Below are 18903 nucleotides of genomic sequence, written 5' to 3'. Positions count from 1 at the left end.
GATATGTGAGGAAAAATTTATAAAATATCTGTCCCATGTACTGCTATTAGCAATTATTATTAATAATACTATCACAACTGCAGCTTCTCAGACCTTTGAGTTTATAATTACCTTTCCTTCTAAGATTTAAATAAATCTAGACAATAGTGTCACTGACTTTAAAAAAATATAGAAACAAACAATAAGTGCTACGTATACCATGGGGGAGATACTTACTGCTGTTACCCTGGAAACAATGAAGCAAAACTTAAAGAGCTTTCAGAGAATCTAAAGATTCCAAGGAGTAAGGACCCATTAAAAACCAGGATACAATGTAAAGAGTACTGGGAATGATTCAAACAAGTCATTCCCACTGGACTGACCAATTGCATTGCTTGGGACAAGTTAATTCACATAAGCTTCAGTTTATAAAAGTTGAGAATAATAAAATTTACAGTAGCTACTGCATAGAATTATTCTTCAAAAGGTGATTTAAACTGGAATGAGGAGGAGGAAGAGGATACTGGGACTGCTTCTAATCCTTCCAGTAGTCACCAAGGTAAGTAGAAAGAATTGAAGGGAAAGAAACTAACCAAGAAAAGGTTCTCAGGTGGTCCTACCCAAAAGATCGTCATATACAATCCTATATTTAATTTTTCCAAATTTGTTTATTTCATTTGAAAGATTTCAAGACGTGACTTAGTTCAATCTTTTTCTAAGGAAAAAACAGGAATTCTGATTCATATAGAAAACTGATGATAAATTGGAAGACAGAAGAAGAGAGAAGATCTTGACAGTTAGAAACTAATGGGGATGCCTGAGGAGGATTGCTGAGAGGAATCACTTGTATATACTATTCTAGGGTTTGGTACCAGCTCCTATTCTGTGTGAGGTACCATAAAACAGGCTAAGGTTATCATAAATTAGGAATTCAAAAGGGATATAGAGAGAGAAAGAGAGAGCCAAAAGAAGTAGGAGATCTCTCTGAGGAATAGCTCAGGTGTCAAGACCTCTAAAATATTGTCTTCTTTAATCTAGAAATGAACTGTCATTTACTCCAATTTTTCATCTTCCTCATTTGACTTCATGGATTCATTTCTTCATATTTTAATAATATATTATTGTTAATGCTGTACATGTGGCATAACATATTACTAGACTGGTCAATTCCTTAAGGACAAGAGTGTTTATTTATCATCTTATCTCCCTAGAGCTGTAATGACAGAGTAGGTAGGTGCCTGATAAATGTTTGCAGACTTGAATTGATTTTATTAACCTGTGAAGATCCTCACATGTTAGCAGGAACGAGTTTCTAACAAAGAAGGATAAAAATACAAATGAGGGGTGGCTAGGTGGCGCAGTGAATAAAACACTGGCCCTGGAGTCAGGAGTACCTGGGTTCAAATCCAGCCTCAGACACTTAATAATTGCCTAGCTGTGTGGTCTTGGAAAAGCCACTTAACCCCATTTGCCTTGAAAAAAAACTAAAAAAAAAAATACAAATGAATGTGGGTAATGCTGTACTAATAAGCAATGTTTTAATGATTTGGGTAACAAAGGTTATCATTTCTACAATGAATAGTTTGGAGGTTGTTTTCCCAGTATTAAATTAATCCTAGATTAAATAAATATAGAAATTTTAAAAAACAATTATTCAAATAAAATAAATATTTAAATTTAAATAAAGAATTTCACTTTTTATAACTATTCAGAGTAAGATTTATTTTAAAAATAATAATGTAACTAAATATTGTAATGTCACTTCCTGAAACATTCATTTATTAGTTCCTGATCATATTAATAATTTGTAACATCTAGGATAAGATTCATATAGATACAGTGTCAAAATGACTTTACATTTTATATTTCTAAGCAATAAGGAGGGCAGCACTGGCATTGCTCCCACTTAAATTCAATTAACAAGCAAAATACAAAAACAATCAAAGACAGTCAAAGGCCATTTCTAGGCAGTCTTAGTCATAAATATATTTTATGGAAACAACTACATAAATTTCATTAGACATCTGAACTACATATTAAGTACATACTACTGAAAATTATTCCTTACTTAATATGTACCAAAATTATAAAACCCAAGTCAGACAATCTTGCTCTCCCCTTTGAAGAAGGGAAAGAATATTTATTGATGTTTCCATGATGAAGGGGAGAATGGAGTTATATTAAGAACTACTAAAAATCATCATGACTATTATTAAATAATTAAATGACATATACATATTTTTAATAGCAAAGTAAAAAAATTTAGAGCCATAAACCATTTGATTGCTCTCTCATTCTCAAAGATTTATGGAGAACCTATGTTTAACATTATTCTTCAATTTAACAAAAATTGTTCAGGTTGTTCAATCATTTTTCAGTCATTTACAACTCTTTGTGATCCCATTTAAAGTTTTCTTTGGTTTGTCCTTTCCTTTTCTAATTCATTTTTCTGATAAGGAAATTAAGACAAACAGGATTAAGTGACTTGCCCAAGGTCACATGACTAACAAATCTCTGAGACCAGATTTGAAAATGGGAAGCTGAGTCTTCCTGAATTCAGGCCAGAACTCTACCTATAGGACTACCAAACTGAGACTCAAATAAACATCAAGTTTTTGTAAGCATCAAGGAATAAGGAAAAGCCATCAGGAAACTTAGAATCAAATCAAGGGGAAAGTCATACACTCAAATAACTAAAAATGAAAGATAAAAAGAAAAAATAAAACCTAAAAAGATCCAGCCAAAATATCATGTGTTGTTTAAGAAAAAAGAGATCAACTGGGAAAGGATAATGTCGATCAAGGCTCCCTACATGAAGGAGGCAGCAATACAGTAGGACAATAAAGGATAAACACAATTGAGCCTGAGAGACCATTCCATCCATGAGGAATGAGGTGGTAGAAAGACAGAAGCACAGACATGTGTACAGTATATCAAGAAAGAAACAATAGAAGTAATCTTGTTGGGCTGAAATATGTACCATGGAAAGGAGTAAACTATGAGATGTTAGACTGAAACTAAATTATGAAGTCAGGAATGTGGGGGTTTAAGAGTGTAAAATTTAATAATATGATGGGAAGCAAAGCTTTTGTGTTGAAAAATCAGTGAAAAAGCATTTATTAAGCACCTGTCATGTGTGAGACACATTGAGAATTAGAGATATAAATTAGAACAATATAAAAAGGGGTTTTCTAGTCTACTGAGTGAGGAAACATACAAACCATCTATGTACAAACAACTACGTAAAGGGTAAGTAGGAAATAATCAACAAAAGGAAGTATTAGAATTAAGAGGGATTTGGAAAGCTTCCTACAGAAGGTAGCTAGAAAATGAAGGAAGCCAGAAGCCAGAGATGAAGGATATTTCAGACAGAGGAACAGTTAGTGAAAATACTAAATCAGGACATGAAATATCTTATTGGAAGACTAAAAAGATAACAAATACCGCCAGCTCACAGAGTACATAGTATCATATGTTCATATGAAAGAAGACTGGAAAGAAGTTACCCAGACAAATATCTTAGAAATATGACTCGGATAATATGGTATGGTTTCAAAAACAGAACCTAAAAGATATTTGACCTTGAGAAAAACACCTTTCCTCTCTGAGCCTCATTATCCTCATCTATAAAACAACAATTAGATAACCTATCTCACAAGGTTATTATAAGCTTTGAGGCTATGTAAATGACCAAAAAGTGGAGAGGGAATAAACTAGAGTAGAAATATATTAGAAGGTGATTAAAACAGCTGAAGTAAACAGAAATGAGGGAAGAATTAGGGCAGCTTCAATAGAAAAAAAAGGGTTGAAAAAGATATTGTTCAGAAAAAAAAATACTTGGCATTTAAAAGAGGGGCAACTAGTTGGCACAGTGCATAAAATGTCAGGCCTAGAGTAAAGAAAGACATCTTTCTGAGCTCAAATCTGACTTAAGATACTTATTTGGTGGATGACCTCAGGCAAATCATTTGCCTTATATGCCTCAGTTTCATCATCTATATCATGAACTGGAGAAAGAAATGGCAATCCCTTACAGTATTTTTGCTAAGAACTTCCCAAAAAATGGATCACAAAGAGTCAGACACGGCTGAAAATTACTAAACAAGAAAAGAAAGGGAAGAATCCAAAATTACTTTAGGTTAAGAACCTAGGTGACTATAAAGGTCATGGTGCATGCCATAGAAAAAAGGGAAAGTAAAGGAGAGATTCGAGAGAAATGAAGAGAATATGCTGAGTACAGCAAACTGAAAGGCAAGCCAGACAATAAAAAGCAGAAAATAATTGAAAATATGAAACTGAAGCTCTAAGAAAAAGGATGTCCTGAAGAGCTATAAAACTCTGCATACCCTTTGATCCTGCAATACCACTACTAGGCTTGTGAGATCAAAGAAAATTAAAGCTAATGTGTACAATAATTATGACAGTAGCTCTTTTGTAGAAATCAAGGCATATGATTGTGCTTATAAGAAATGACAAGCGGAATGATTTCAGAAAAATCTGATAAGTATTATATGAACTGTAGTGACCAGAAGCAGCAAAGGTACATTTAATTTAAATTTTAAAAGAAAGGTATTTTATTAATGTAATTTTGCTATCTCTAATGTATTTTTTCCTTGAGGATATGATTTCTCTCTCAATACATGGAAGGAATATAAAGACAATCAGTCTGCCTTCTGTGAGGGATGGGGGAGAGAAACGAGATGGGGGAATTGTAAAATTCAAAAGACAAATAAAAATAAAAAAACTTGCACGAACAGATGTAATGGGAAATGTATTATAGACAAAGTAAAAGCAATGTTGTGGGATGATCAGCTGTGAATGACTTATCTTTTCTTAGCAATGTGTGACCCAAGCATATTTTTTTAACGTTTATTTTAATTGAGGTTTCTTTTTTTTTGGGGGGGGGTTATGTTTACTTTTACAATGTGACTATTATGGTAATGTTTTTCAAGGCTATATATTTTGAACCCATGTCAAATAACTTGTTTTCTCAGTAAGGGGGAGAAAATTGGGGAAGGAGGAAGGGAGAGAATTCAGATCTTTTTAAAAAGGTTATTAAAAATGAATGTTGAAATGTTGAATGTTGAAACTCATCTTTGCATGTACTTGGGGAAAAATAAAATAAAACAAAATAAAATAGCAACTATTTCAAAGGTTCTCTGGTATCTTTGGCAAATCTCTCTTCTTATGCACCTATTTTCTGTATCGCAAAATCCATATATATACCCTAGGCTACTCAAGATTTTTTTCCCCAATAATGTCAACAAAGTCATAAATGGCACATCTATTAAATTGGTATATGACAATACAAGAAAAAATATATTAGACAATATAATCAGAATTTTGGAAGACCATGATAGGTTAAACTAATAAATCAAAGATAAAATTTAATCATTTAAAATACATGGTTGAATATGCATTCAAGACAACTCCTGTACAAGAACAGTATGGAAGAAACATGGCTGGCAACAATTCCAAAGAAAAAGAACTGATTGGGGAAAAGAAATGGCAAAGCAGGAGTATTTACTAGTCTACAACTTCAGTAATAGCAAACATGTAGAATGGACCACATAAAAGAGAAAAAAGCAAATCTTATACTGCATGAAAAGGAGCATGAAACGACACATCATGAGACCATATCTAGAATATCATATTAAGGCACATTTTAAAGAGAACATCAATAACCTGAAGTAAACCTACAAGACAGTAACAACAACAGAGTGATGAGACTGACAAATATGAACCTCATGAACAAACAAAGAATGTTTAATCACAAAGCAGACTTTAGAGGGAATATGATATATAATTTTGAAATATATCATTTGAACTCCTTAGTAGCAGGAGGCAGAAGTAATATTAAGAGTATAATCAAATAAAGGCAAAATTAGAAACTTAACAGTATACCAATGAAGATCGTAGAGATAAAGATCACCAAATATCATATACCCATTTTGTAGATGAGGAACTAAAGAGTTCACAAGAGGAAGGATAAGATTAAAATATGTGAAAATTCAACAATTAGAGATGTCCAAATCTGAAAGAGATTGCTTCAGGAGTGTAAATAATTAATTCTCAACAAAGGGACAATGCCCTCATAGAAGGGACTGATGCTAAAAAAAAGCTAGAACTAGAAAACTTCTGGATTTTTCTCAATATTCTCTGGATTTTATCTCAGTATTCTACTATGTAATTAAACATTAAATAATTACATTATCCAAGTATATGTACTATTATATTGCTATGTTATATCACATATCATATCATAATATATTATATCTTTTGAAACTCGATGATGTTTTATAATAGTAGCCTATTCAGAGGCAGCATTACAGTATGGAAATTACCCTGACTTCTAAAATCTTAAGCCAGTGCAATACAAACTCTCAAAATTGATCATCACACTCATGTTCCTGTTAGGGTGTACAATGTTCTTCTGGTTCTGCTCATCTTGCTCAGCATCAGTTCAAGCAAATCCTTCCAGTTGTAGGCTGGATGAAAGTTGATTTGCTAAACAATATTACCCCATTAAAGAAACTAATTAAAGTGGCCCTACACAATGGGAAGGAAGCCTGAATCTGGTTATTAAGCCCATGGAGGGTAACGGTGCCTCTGGGATCAGCGGCTTCTCCCCTGCTCTGTTCTAGTGGAGACATCATCAGTGAAACTTTAGCCTGCCTCTATCTTATAGGCCTTGCACAGTTGGTCAAGGAGCTCCTCTTTATCATTGTCTGGAAGAAAACTGGACATGGCTGCATTGATATTCAATCATATAAACTACTCCTCAGTAAGGTTCATTTGCTTTTCTATTATGCTATGATTTGTGTTAATAGTAGACTTGAAGATGAGAGGGTCGGTCATCTGTGTTGAACTAACAGTCTTAGATCTTTAAACTGTATGACCACCTGTGGAGTGCCTATTTCCCAGGCTCCTTTGAGAAAGCTAGATCAGGGCCCTACATTAAAGTGCATTTTCTCCTGCAACAACTTATTATACAGGGTACTGTCTTCCAAAGTGTGGTAGCCATGGTCTATCTTTCAGCATGGAGAATATCCACTGCCTGCTATACATTAGTCATGTATGCCCCACATGGCAAGTCCCACTTTTCTCATATGAATTGTGTGATGAATGCCATGTTTCACAGCCTCCTAACAGAACTGCATACTGCTCCTGATAGTCTCATCTGCAGCCAGGTTGATGCCCTCCTCCGTCTGATGGCAATAACTGCTTATAGAGTTCCACCAAATCAGGGGACCATTTTGGCATGCGGCATAGAATGAAGTCTCGCTAGCCCTCCCGCAGGCCCTGGCTGACAAGGAATGCTCCTCAGTCTGATTCCAAGGAATAGGATTCACCTTGGAGTTGGCCAGCAGCTGTGGGCTGTACTTCATCTCCACAGAGACCACATTTTTATTGGATTTCATCTCCACAAACTCATAGATCACTGCTTTGATGGTCTCTCAGTCCCCTGCGATGGCTGGCATGTACGAATCAAACTTGACTAAGAACTCCAGGAGGCTTAGGGGCTTGTCCGTGCTGATCATATACCGAAGTTCCTCCATTTGTCTGGCAGGAAATGAGATTCCACTCTTCTGGCCAAAGTAACAGATGGTCTCAGGCTTGACTGCTCCATCTAAATGAACATGAAGTTCTACTTTAGACTTGTTAAACATTTTCAGCTGGTTCACGGTGACAGTCTGCATTCAGTTCGTCAGTCAGTTTGGCCGCGCTCTCTCTCTCTCAAGGGTTCCTGTCTCCACCTCATGAGCCACCACCCCAGTTTTAACCTCAAAAGTAGCAACATGGTAGTAGCAAAGGTAGTCAGAAAAGTATTCACCCCATTGACTTGGAAATAAACTGTGGCAACAGAATACTACTATACTATATGGAGCAATTAATATTATGAATATTATGAATAAAAAGACAATGGAAAAACTTAAAATGAACTCATTAAAATGAAACAGAACCAAAAAAGTAGTCATAATATTACAATAATATATATAAAGAAAGAAAAATAAAACCATCTGAAATCTATGAAATTATGACAAAAATTAGATTCAAAGAAGATATATATAAGAAGTTATCTCTCTCATTTCTTTAAAACGGGGATTTAGGATAGAGAAAAACTTGACAAAATATGGATATATTCTATGTTCTCTAGTATTTGAAACAGTTTTCTGAGAGAGGTTGGGGAATGGATACAAAGAGACATATAAATGATGTAAAGATAAAAGATATCCAAAAAGATTTTTGAATAAGTAACATTTTAGATGTCATCAAATATTATTATTCCTTCTAACAATACATTTTTTAACTCATCTTACATAGTCTCTCACTCTGAATATAAAATAATGAGTATAGCACTTGTGATAGTTTATGCTAGATATGGCTGTTCCATAGACAATATTTCTCTTTTTTAACTCAAGGAAATCAGTATAGTAAATAATTTTTCTTCCCTTCAAAACAGTCACAGTGCTTGAGGCTACTACAGAACAAAAACAAAATCTCCTCAAGAATGTCTCCAAACAGTCAAGCTGAAAATCTAAGCCAAAGTTTCATTTAACAGTCTGTCAGTTTTTTGATGTGGAGCTAATGAATGCAGTGGCAAACAAATCCATCAAACTGAACATCAAAACAACTGCACTTCATCCCACCAAAGGGAAAAATGAAATACAACCTCCTGGCCACCTCTCTGATCTAACCTTTCAACAAAAAACAGATCTCTAAGCAAGTATTACAGTAAAACATGATAAGCAATTAAGAAATGAATTTCATTCAATTAAGCAACATGGTTTAAGAACGTAAAAAGATCATATATTTCTTGCTTGTGGTGCTAAATGATCACCTAAAGAATTCAGGAAAATTTCTACCAAAAAAATATACAATTTTCACACTATGGACTGTTTTGACAATCTCATTTTAAAAATTATCCAAAATGTCATCTCTAATATGAAATTTAAAAGTCTTGCCAAAAAAATTGTTTTCATGAGTTCTTGTTCACCTTCATTCTGAAGAAACAAGTAAAATATATTAATATTGAATTTTTTTCTACATATCTCATGATCTAATTACTTTCTCCAATACAAGAAGCTTCTTGTGCTTGGAATATCCTCTCTTTGATTTCCTTTATTCAATTCTTTTTTAGTAACTGACACAAATGTCTTTTATTTAATTCTAAATTTTTATTTTTAGTGTTAAATTCTCTTCCTCCTTCTTACCCTATATCACTCATTTAAAAAAACAACAAAAATAAAATCCATTAAAAACAAATTCCCAGGGACAGATAGGTGGCACAGTGAATAGCACCAGCCTTGAGTTAGGAGGACCCAAGTTCAAATTCCACCACTGACACTTAATAGTTGCCTAGCTGTGTGGACTGAGCAAGTTACTTAACCCCATTGCCTTGCAAAAACCTAAAAAAAAAAAAATCCCCCATTAGTCATGCCCAAAAGGGCATACACAAACATGTGCACATGCTTCAGTCTTTAGTCTGAGTCCAACATTTCTCTTTGGAGGTCCAGCATGTGACATCAAGAATCTTTTAGAATTTGATTGTCCCTAAATCCTTTAAAGTTGTCTTTAAAATATTGGTTCTGGGGCGGCTAGGGTGGCGCAGTGGATAAAGCACCAGCCCTGGATTTCAAATCCCGTCTCAAACACTTAATAATTACCTAGCTGTGTGGCCTTGGGCAAGCCACTTAACCCCATTTGCCTTGCAAAAACCTAAAAATAAAAAAATAAAAAAATAAAAAATAAATAAAATATTGGTTCTGCTCAGTGCACTTGGGAACAATGCCTCTTATAGAAGTATTTCCATGTTTTTCTAAAACCAACTGCTTCTTCATTTCTTTTTATTTTTTATTTTTGCAAGGCAGTGGGGTTAAGTGGCTTGCCCAAGGCCACAGAGCTAGGTAATTATTAAGTGTCTGAGCCCACATTTGAACTCAGGTACTCCTGACTCCAGAGTCAGTGCTCTATCCACTGCACCACCTAGACGCCCCCTGCTTCTTCACTTCTTAACAGCAAAATATTCAAATACATACACATAGCAAACTTGCTGAACCATTCCCACTTAATGAGCACCACCTCAGTTTCCAATTCTTTGCCACCAAAAAATAACAGCTTTAAATATTTTTGTATATATAGGTCCCTTTCCTCTCTCTTTGCAGTATATGACTAATAGCAGTACTATAAAGTCAAAGGACATATATATAGTTTACTAACTTTGGGCACAGTATAAAACTGTTTTGCAGAAGCAATCAGGTCTGATACAAGGCTCTGCTGGTTATAGGAAAACAGAAATAAAAAGTAACTAATTTCTAGCTCAAGAAACTAATACTCTATTAGAAGGTTGAATTGATCTCCATCATATATAGCATAATTCAATATATCTCCCTATCCATGAAGCTTGTTCCAGTCACTAATAAATAACGATTTTTCTCTCTTAGTTTATTTTTATGCACTGTTAAAATTCTCTCTAATGCACTTATGATGAAAGGTGGAAAGGGAAGGGGAAGGGGAAGGGGAAGGGGAAGGGGAAGGGGAAGGGGAAGGGGAAGGGGAAGGGAAAGAAGCATATGCCAGACATGAGGTTAAGGGCTTTCTTCCATATTGATATCTCGTTTGATCATCACAACAATCCTGTTGAATAAATGCCATGATTATCCCCAATGTACAACTGAGAAAACCAAGGCAATGAGAAGTAACAGACTTGCTCAGGGTCACACAGCTAGCATCTTCCTGATTCCAGCTCCAGGGATCTATTCACAGCAACCGCCACCAAGCTACAACTTATGAAGGAAAGGGAAATGTGCCTGAAGAAATGGGACTTCTAGTAACACAAGCTGCTTGACTTAGGACAAGTAATTCAGTCTCCTTAGACTTCAGTTTCCTCACCTCTAAAATGATGAGATTAAACGAGTTATCTTCAAAAGACCCCTTCCAGTTCTGGATGTATTTATATTTCATCTAATTACCTTACTAGGGATTATATCCCTAAGAAAGAAGTGATTACAATTTACCTAGACTTTATTCTTCTTAACTAACACACACTTCAACATATATCTAGTAACAAATCTTTTATAAATTAATAGTGCAAGCCTCTTTTAAAAGGGAAATTTCAAATTTTACATGTATAAAGCCATACTCATAAAGGCTCTAATTCTGACCAACAATACTTATGACTTATTTTAAAGTATCTTAATCCTAAAATATCGGAAGTAATTCCTTCAAAAATTAACAATATACTCCTTAGACTATGCTAGTTCTTAAATAGTTTTAAAAGAAAGGGCAATTCTTACTTATCACATAAAAAATAAATTAGGCTATAATCAAAGAAAAAATTTATGAATCTTAGGGAAACTCAATCACAGTATTAACAGTTTTTTAAAATTGTACTCCTCTGGTAAAAATCTCCATTTATTGTCTTGAAAGCAATCTAAAGAAATGCAAGTTCCCAGAAAGACCTATTAAGCTGGAAAGTTTTTGAATATAGATTAGCAACTGATTGTGTTGAAGGCCAAACTATCTAAGATTAAGAGAAGCTCATCAGAAGAGCATAGGACAAAAGTTGAGCTATCTTAAAAATAGTCAACCAAGTGAAGAGAGACTGTGATTTATGGCATTGAGTCAAATAGTACCCTGGGTAAAATCGCAAATCCTTGAAATATGAGAAAGGCCATGTTCCACCATTCTCTAATTTCTTTATCATCATGATGAAAAGTAGCATTTAAGTATCAGAAGAACTAGAATTAATTACATTATAATGGTTATTAGATAATGCATTTATCCACTAAACTTTATTTCTATTTTCTTATCTATATTGCATTACCTGCTTATAGTCTACAATTTTGTCAGACTTAATAAAACTGTACCACAGACAATTCTGACATAAGCTTCATCAATTCAACAGCAATGTTTTCCAGGCCAATGTGACAAAGGAAGCAAAATAAGGATTAAATAGCATGGAATGTTTTCTTTCCCTATATGATCCATTTATTGTCTCTTCACATAATAAAGGAGGGAATTGCATGTACTAGAAAGAATATTAAATTTGGAGTCAGAAGACCAGACTTTGAATTCCAGCTCTACCATAGTCATATCAGACAAATAATTTAAGTTCTTTGGACGTCAGTTTCCTCACCCATAAAATGAATGAATTGGACTTTTTAAGGTCTCTATTGTCTCTTAATATTAAAAACTAAAATCTTTATGTAATCAAAATATTATAAACTTGCAATGATACCGGTATGAAAACTTTTTAACCTCGATAAATCACAAAATTTGAGCTTAGAAAGAATCCCAGAAGCCATTTCTGCTTCAGGAAAAAACTACCTAACATAAAACTTGAATCTGGTTCTTTTGAATAATTTTAAAATTATTACAAGGATTTTCATTTTCAAAAAATTACAAAGGAAAAGAAAATTTACAAGTAAATAAAATTTGAACACATTTCTCATTGATCGTGATTATCTATATTCAGCATCAATGATCATGAAATTACAACAATTTCCTGAAGCTAAACATTCCCAATATTGTCAAAGACCATTTACCATTTTAGTTACCTTCCTTGAGAGTTGACTTTAGCTTTTCATCATCCTTTCTCAGAACTGAACACAATATTTGAGATGAGCCATTATGAAGTAAGACCAGTGAGACTATCACTTCTTGGAAATATGCACTTCTTAATGCAGTCCAAGATCATGTTATTTTTTAGCTTAGGTTCATGATGACTGAAAGTTGATAAGATGGTCAAGGTGGACAGCAAGGTGAGCTATTAACCATATTCTAAAGTCCAGGTCTAGAGTCATAGAATGGCTGAATATGAATGCAATTAAGATACTGTTGCTCAGAGAATAGAAACTTTCACTGAATGAATGAATTACCCTCAGGTACTGTTGGGATAGGGTGAAGGGTGGAGTATTTTTTGGTGGTCTGATGATTTCTGAAAGAACTGATACAGGTGAAGGAAGAGTAATAGCAACAGACTGAATTGCAAGATAACAACATATGGCTACATGAGATGTGAAGAATGGTCTGGTTTCATTTCAGATCTGGGCACATCTAGATATAACAGGCTAACTAAATTACTTTCTAATATAAATTAAATCTAAATCCTTACTGTGCAAAATGCAAAACTGGACATTTTTGAGCACCTATGCATAAGGAAAACTTGCAGGAAGATTGAAGACTCTGAAATTGTATATGTCTATCCCCTTCCTCCTTTGCCATTTCAAAACAAAACCACCATAAAGTAAATAAAAACCAAGACTGGAGAAATTATTTTAAGATTAATGGAATAATTTATAAGGAGATATGAAGAAAAGAATTAGAGCTTTTTAAAGAATTTTAAGGAGAGAAATGATGATTGACAGCAAATTTCAGGAAATCTTGATGAAACAATAATGAAAATTAAAATAAATAACAGATAATAAACATAACAAAGAAAATTGGGGAAAATATCAGAGGCCTATAAAAAAAAAACAAACTAAACACAGAATTCATAGAGACAATATGCAAATGGCTGGTTTCCATGCCTATCCTTTGACCAAGAAATGCCACTACCAGGTCTATATTCCAGAAGAGATAAAAATCAGGAAGGACAGGGACCTGTATGTATAAGGATATTTATAGAAACCATTTTTTGGTGGCAAGGAATTGGAAGTTAAAGGTATCCCCATCATCTGGGGAATGATTGAACAAATTGTGGTATGTGATTAAGATGAAATGCTATTAAGGTGAAATGTTATAAGAAACAAAGACATGATGATCTCAGTAAAAAAATCTGCATGAGCAGATGCCACAGCAAATGTACTATATATACAAAGTCACAGCAATACAGCAGTATGATCAGCTGTGAATGACTTATCTTTTCTCAGCAAAGCTGTGACCCAAGAGAACTCAGAAGGGCTTATGATAAAGATTGCAATCTAACCCAAAGATTTGATGGTGTCTGAATACAGATTGAAGTAAACTTTTTTTCATTTATTTTTCTTGAGGTTTCTTTTTGTTCAGAGAGAAGAGGATAGATTTACATTTACAACATGACTACTGAGGTAAATGTTTTTCATTACTACATATTTTTAACTTATGTCAAATAACTTGCTTTCTCAATGAGGGGTATTAGAGTATAGAAAGAATTTGAAAATCAAGGTTTTAAAAGTGATTGTTGAAATTTGTTTTTGCATGTAACCAGGGAAAAATAAAATAACATAAAATACAAAAAAAAAGAAAGAAAATGGACAGTCTCACATAGAAATTCAATTTAAATATCATATTTCAGAAAATTATGACAGAAAAATTATCCAGAAGTACTGAGTTAGGAAAATAGAAAGTGACACAATCTACAGAACTCTGTCAGCAGAGAATTCAAAATTTAGGTCCCCCAAGAAATATGACTTCTAGTTACCAGAACTTTGATTCACAGTAAAGAAATGAAATCAAGAAATATAAATTCAAATTGTGCAGTATAACTAATGATGAAAAAGGTAACTTAAAAAACTGGAATATAAAATATAAATTATACAAAGCAAACTAGTATACTCCACAGGATAACATCATAAAAGATTTACCATACTCTGACACGAAAAGAAATACTTTTATGACAAGTCACTCAAGTAACAAGCATGTATTAAGATTCCTGTATGCCAGGAAATTTACTAAATGCTGGAATAAAAAGGGCAAAAAAGATTGTCCCTGCCCTCAGAGGGAAGGCATCAGCAGAGGGAAGAAGACTGAAAAAGGCCTCATTCAGGATATGGGCTGCATCCTAACAGAAGTCAAGGAAAATAAGAGGTAAAGGTAAAATAAAGAAAATTCTAAGAATGGGGAGCAGCCAGGACAAAGGCATGAGTCTCATAAGAGATGAAAAACAGGAAGATTAGAGTTGCTGGATTACATTGTGTGTGGAAGTAGTAAAGAATAAGAATATTGAAAAGATAGAAAGAGGACAGATGACATAGAGCTTTACATATGATCATGTAAATAATGAAGAGTCAATTAAGTTTCCTGAGTAAAAGCTAACAAGGTTTGCCCAAGCTTTTAAAAAATAATTATGACAGATGAATGGAATACAGCTATGGGTAGAAACAAATCTGAGGCTGGGAAACCAATTAGCTAATGAATTAATCTGAATGAGAAGTTACTAGGGCATATATAACAGAAGCAATATATATAGAGAGAGATAAGAGATACTGGGAAGATACAAATGAAAAGGTTCGCTCAATGGATGGGGATGAGTACAAGTGAGGACTTGATAACATAAGACTATGAGACTGGAAAAATGGGAGGGTGACAGTAATGCAAATTTAGAAGAATGGAGAGTTTGGCAAAAGTTAATTAAATCATGTTTTCAACATCTGAGTTCAAGATTAGTGACTTGGTACTAGAATTCTAAAGAGAGGTTAGGACTAGATAAATCTTGAATTATCTACAAAGGGACATAAAGTGAATCCACAGACACTGAAGAGATCACCAAATGACAGAATTAAGCAAAAAGAATAAAGTATTTAGGACAAAAACTTGGGAAAGATTCATGATTAGTAGGCATGATGTAGAAGAAAATCCAGCTAAGGAAAGTGAACAGTGATCTTATAGGTAAGAGGTTTAAGAGGAGATAAAAAGGAGGAGAGGTGGAAAGAAAGAAAAAAAAGAGAGAGGGTGAGGGAGAAAGGACAGAGAGCAAGAGTGAAAGCAAGTAACAAACAGAAGACAGAATATCCAGGAGGAGATAAGTGTCAGTGGCTGCTCAGAGGTTAAGAAGGAAGAAAACTGAAAAAGTTCATTATAATGCACAATTTAAAGATCACTAATAAATTTCAAAAAAACAGTTTTATCTATGTTAGGCAATTAGTAGACAGAATTTAGAAGTGAAAGGAAAGGAACAGGAGACCAATCATTGAAGATGAATTTCTCATGGAATTTAGACAAGAAATGCAGGACAGCAGGACAGATACAGACAGGATTTATAGTCATTGAAGATGGCCAGATCCTTGAATTAGGTAATGAGAGAAGAAGAATAGGAGACAGGTAAAAAAGCAAGGATGAAAGGAGGGAAGAAGAGAGGGAAAGAGGAAAATGAGAGGAGGGAAAGGAAGGCAAAAAATAAGAGATAGGAAGGCAAAGAGAAAGAAAAGAAGGTAAGGAAGGGGTCATATGAAGAGTAACAGGGGGAACCCCAAATCAATGAAGAACAACAGGAAAGACTCAACCAAGAGAGTACAGGGTAAAAAAAGGGGTCAAAGAAGACAAAATAACTTCAAGATAGTTAAAGGTAACACTAAAAAGCAAAAAACATAAACCAACAACTCAGGTCAAATAAAACCAATGAAATTTAAACAACAGTTTCAAACTCTTAACATTAAAACACCTATCCTACCTTTCTGTAAACAAAAAACTGAATAATAAAAAGTGATATGTACTATTAGTCACACTCTATTACATAATTTTACTTAATATTTTTAGGGGAATATTACTTAATTGGGAAGAAATTTAGTTGATTCATTAGATCTAGAGTATAAATCAGGAATAGAAATCAGCATATTAACTTAGAAAATCAAAAATCAACATTAGCTATATTTTATTTTAGTTCCATTTTTTTTGATTGAAAAACTCTGAATATTTGTAGACCGAGAGCAAAGAATTTTGTTCTTTGTCCCTTGCATTAGATGATTTTTAGAAAGCATATACTGGGATAGCATGGTGATGAAGTGAATAGAGCACCAGCCCTGGAGTCAGGAGGACCTAAGTTCAAATGCAGCCTCTCAAACATTTAATAATTACCTAACTGTGTGACCTCAGGCAAGTCTCTTAACTCCACTGCCTTGCAAAAACCAAAAGAAAAAAGAAAAGAAAAACATCATATATTATGTCAAAAACATAAATTATGTAAATTAGGGGCAGCTTAGTGGTACAGTGGCTACATCAATAGCCCTGGAGTCAGGAGGCCTTGAGTTCCAATCTGACCTCAGACACATGACACTTAGTAGCCATCCAACCTTGTGCTTAAACTTAACTGCCTCACATCCAGGGCCCTCCAAAGTCATCCTGATTTATATTTGGCTACTGGACCCAGTTGACTCCAGAGGAGAAATTGAGATTATTGACTCAGTACAGTACACCTACACTCAAATCCAATTCATGTGCTTGTCATGGCATCACCTCCCTGATGTCATGGTGATCTTTGAGAACAAAGGAAAAACATCATCATCATAATGTAAAAAAATTTTCAGTTTTTTTAAAGGGGGAAAGGAAATGCTGCGAGGATTTTTTTTAATTAAAATACATTAAGTAAAAAACCTGAAACCAATCATCCCTCACCATTAAAACAGAAAAAAGAACAAAATTCTGGCTAGACCTCTGTACCCAGCATGAGACAATTATTCTTAATCCAATCATCCTCCATATCTTAATCTAATCATTTCTCCATGTCTTAGTCCCATTCTTACTATATACACCATAACTTCCTATAAACATATCATATGGCTACATACAAATTAATCAAGATTCATTTTTCATCTTTACAGTCTTCGGTTGTTACAGGAAAAAAAAAAGTACAAGATTTGGAGTTAAACCAACGGTGGTTCAAATGGAAGACTGCGTGCAAGACCTCGTGTAACTTAATTAGCAGTCAGCCTGAGTTTTTCCATTGCAAAAAGGCAGCAATTGGAATAAATTACCTCTAGATAATTTCTACCTCTAAATCTCTGAATTCTTATGTTTCTACGAAGGATTCCAGTTATGCATTCAATTAACTCAAAGGGTACAGAAAAATGTTCCAATTTGGATGAAACTAAGAAAAGCATTATTATGGCAAATATTTCATTCAACAAAAGATTCAATAATAAGAGAACTAAATTTAATTGATGTCAATATTGTCAAGTCTTATTTTACATTAGCATAAAATAGCATGAAATAAAATTTTTCATTACACTTAAAAATATTTACTCTACGACTACCAAACAAGGATCAATAAATGAAAAATTTCAAAAAAAGAGACAGTACAATTATTAACTAAAATATATTCTGAGCTACAGGACAAAAAACTGATATAATTCAATAAACTGCTTTACTTAATTCATTCACAGTCACGTTTTAAGTCTATACTCATATTCATAGTTTTGGCCTTAGTACATGGGCAAGATTTTTTCTAACAGATGAAACACTAATCTTAGCACTTCTTAAATGATTCACTAAGTAATGCTATTATTTTGTCTGTGATGAATATGCAGCTATCTGTCAAGAACAAATGGATCCATTAGTTTTACTATTTACATCACTAACATCCACTAAAAGATTTAGTAATCATTGTTAGCATGTATTAAAAAAGACTAGACAAGAATTCAGGAAAAGAGAAACAGAAAAAATGGGAGGGGAAGATGGGCATGATAAAGGAATAATAATCAAGAGGGAAATAGAAGTAAGTGATTAAGATAGTCATCCCAAGAAATAGCATTAAGTTAAGAATTGCTCAATGGGCACCTCCAGTGAACTGAACTCAACTGAACTTTAATTTTCTTTCTGAAGTTCAGGGAAAAAAAAATATACAACAAAACAACAGGAATTGTAATCAAAAAAGAATAAAAGTAACTGAAATAAATAAAATGCAGGTCATATTGGGGTGTATTAAGAACTTTCAAATCTGTAGATTAATACTACAATAAAATTTCTACATGCCCATCCTTTAAAGTTCAACTGAAATGGTATCTCATGCTTGAAGCACTCTCCAAATCTGCCCTCCATTCTTCAATTCTACAACTCCCATTTAAACCTAAAATCTGAATCCCTTTGAATCAAGGGATGGGAGAAGGATATATCAGAAAATGCCAAAGACATAAAGTTCTCAATAAAGTTCTTTTTAAACAACATAAAATGCTGATGCCAAAATTTTAAACAAAATGCTTGCAAAAAGACTACAACAATATATACAAA

At 33.8% G+C, this 18903-nt stretch overlaps 1 protein-coding gene and 1 long non-coding RNA gene across 13 annotated transcripts in view; one reads left to right on the top strand and one right to left on the bottom strand.

Annotated features, from left to right (window-relative positions):
* Positions 1 to 18903, bottom strand: part of KDM4C (lysine demethylase 4C) — a 502779-nt gene that overhangs the window by 320425 nt on the left and 163451 nt on the right. Inside the window, exon 1 of one of the 12 annotated variants that reach the window (XM_074197501.1) lies at positions 7332 to 7517. The exons of 10 other annotated variants lie outside the window; for them this stretch is intronic. In XM_074197501.1, the coding sequence (XP_074053602.1) occupies positions 7332 to 7400 (69 nt within the window). In that variant the 5' untranslated portion in view covers positions 7401 to 7517. Of the gene's footprint in view, positions 1 to 7331; positions 7610 to 18903 lie in introns of those variants that run through there. One more of the 12 variants, XM_074197502.1, reaches the window with a different exon arrangement.
* Positions 282 to 17732, top strand: LOC141495780 (uncharacterized). Its single transcript, XR_012470848.1, has 3 exons — positions 282 to 538; positions 13974 to 14030; positions 17499 to 17732. It is a non-coding gene; the product is annotated as an uncharacterized LOC141495780 (long non-coding RNA).

This window comes from Macrotis lagotis, chromosome 8 (genome assembly GCF_037893015.1).
Source record: "Macrotis lagotis isolate mMagLag1 chromosome 8, bilby.v1.9.chrom.fasta, whole genome shotgun sequence".
Lineage (NCBI taxonomy): Eukaryota > Metazoa > Chordata > Mammalia > Peramelemorphia > Peramelidae > Macrotis > Macrotis lagotis.
The sequence above is the reverse complement of the archived record's forward strand: the minus strand, read 5'-3'. Positions and strand labels throughout refer to the sequence as shown.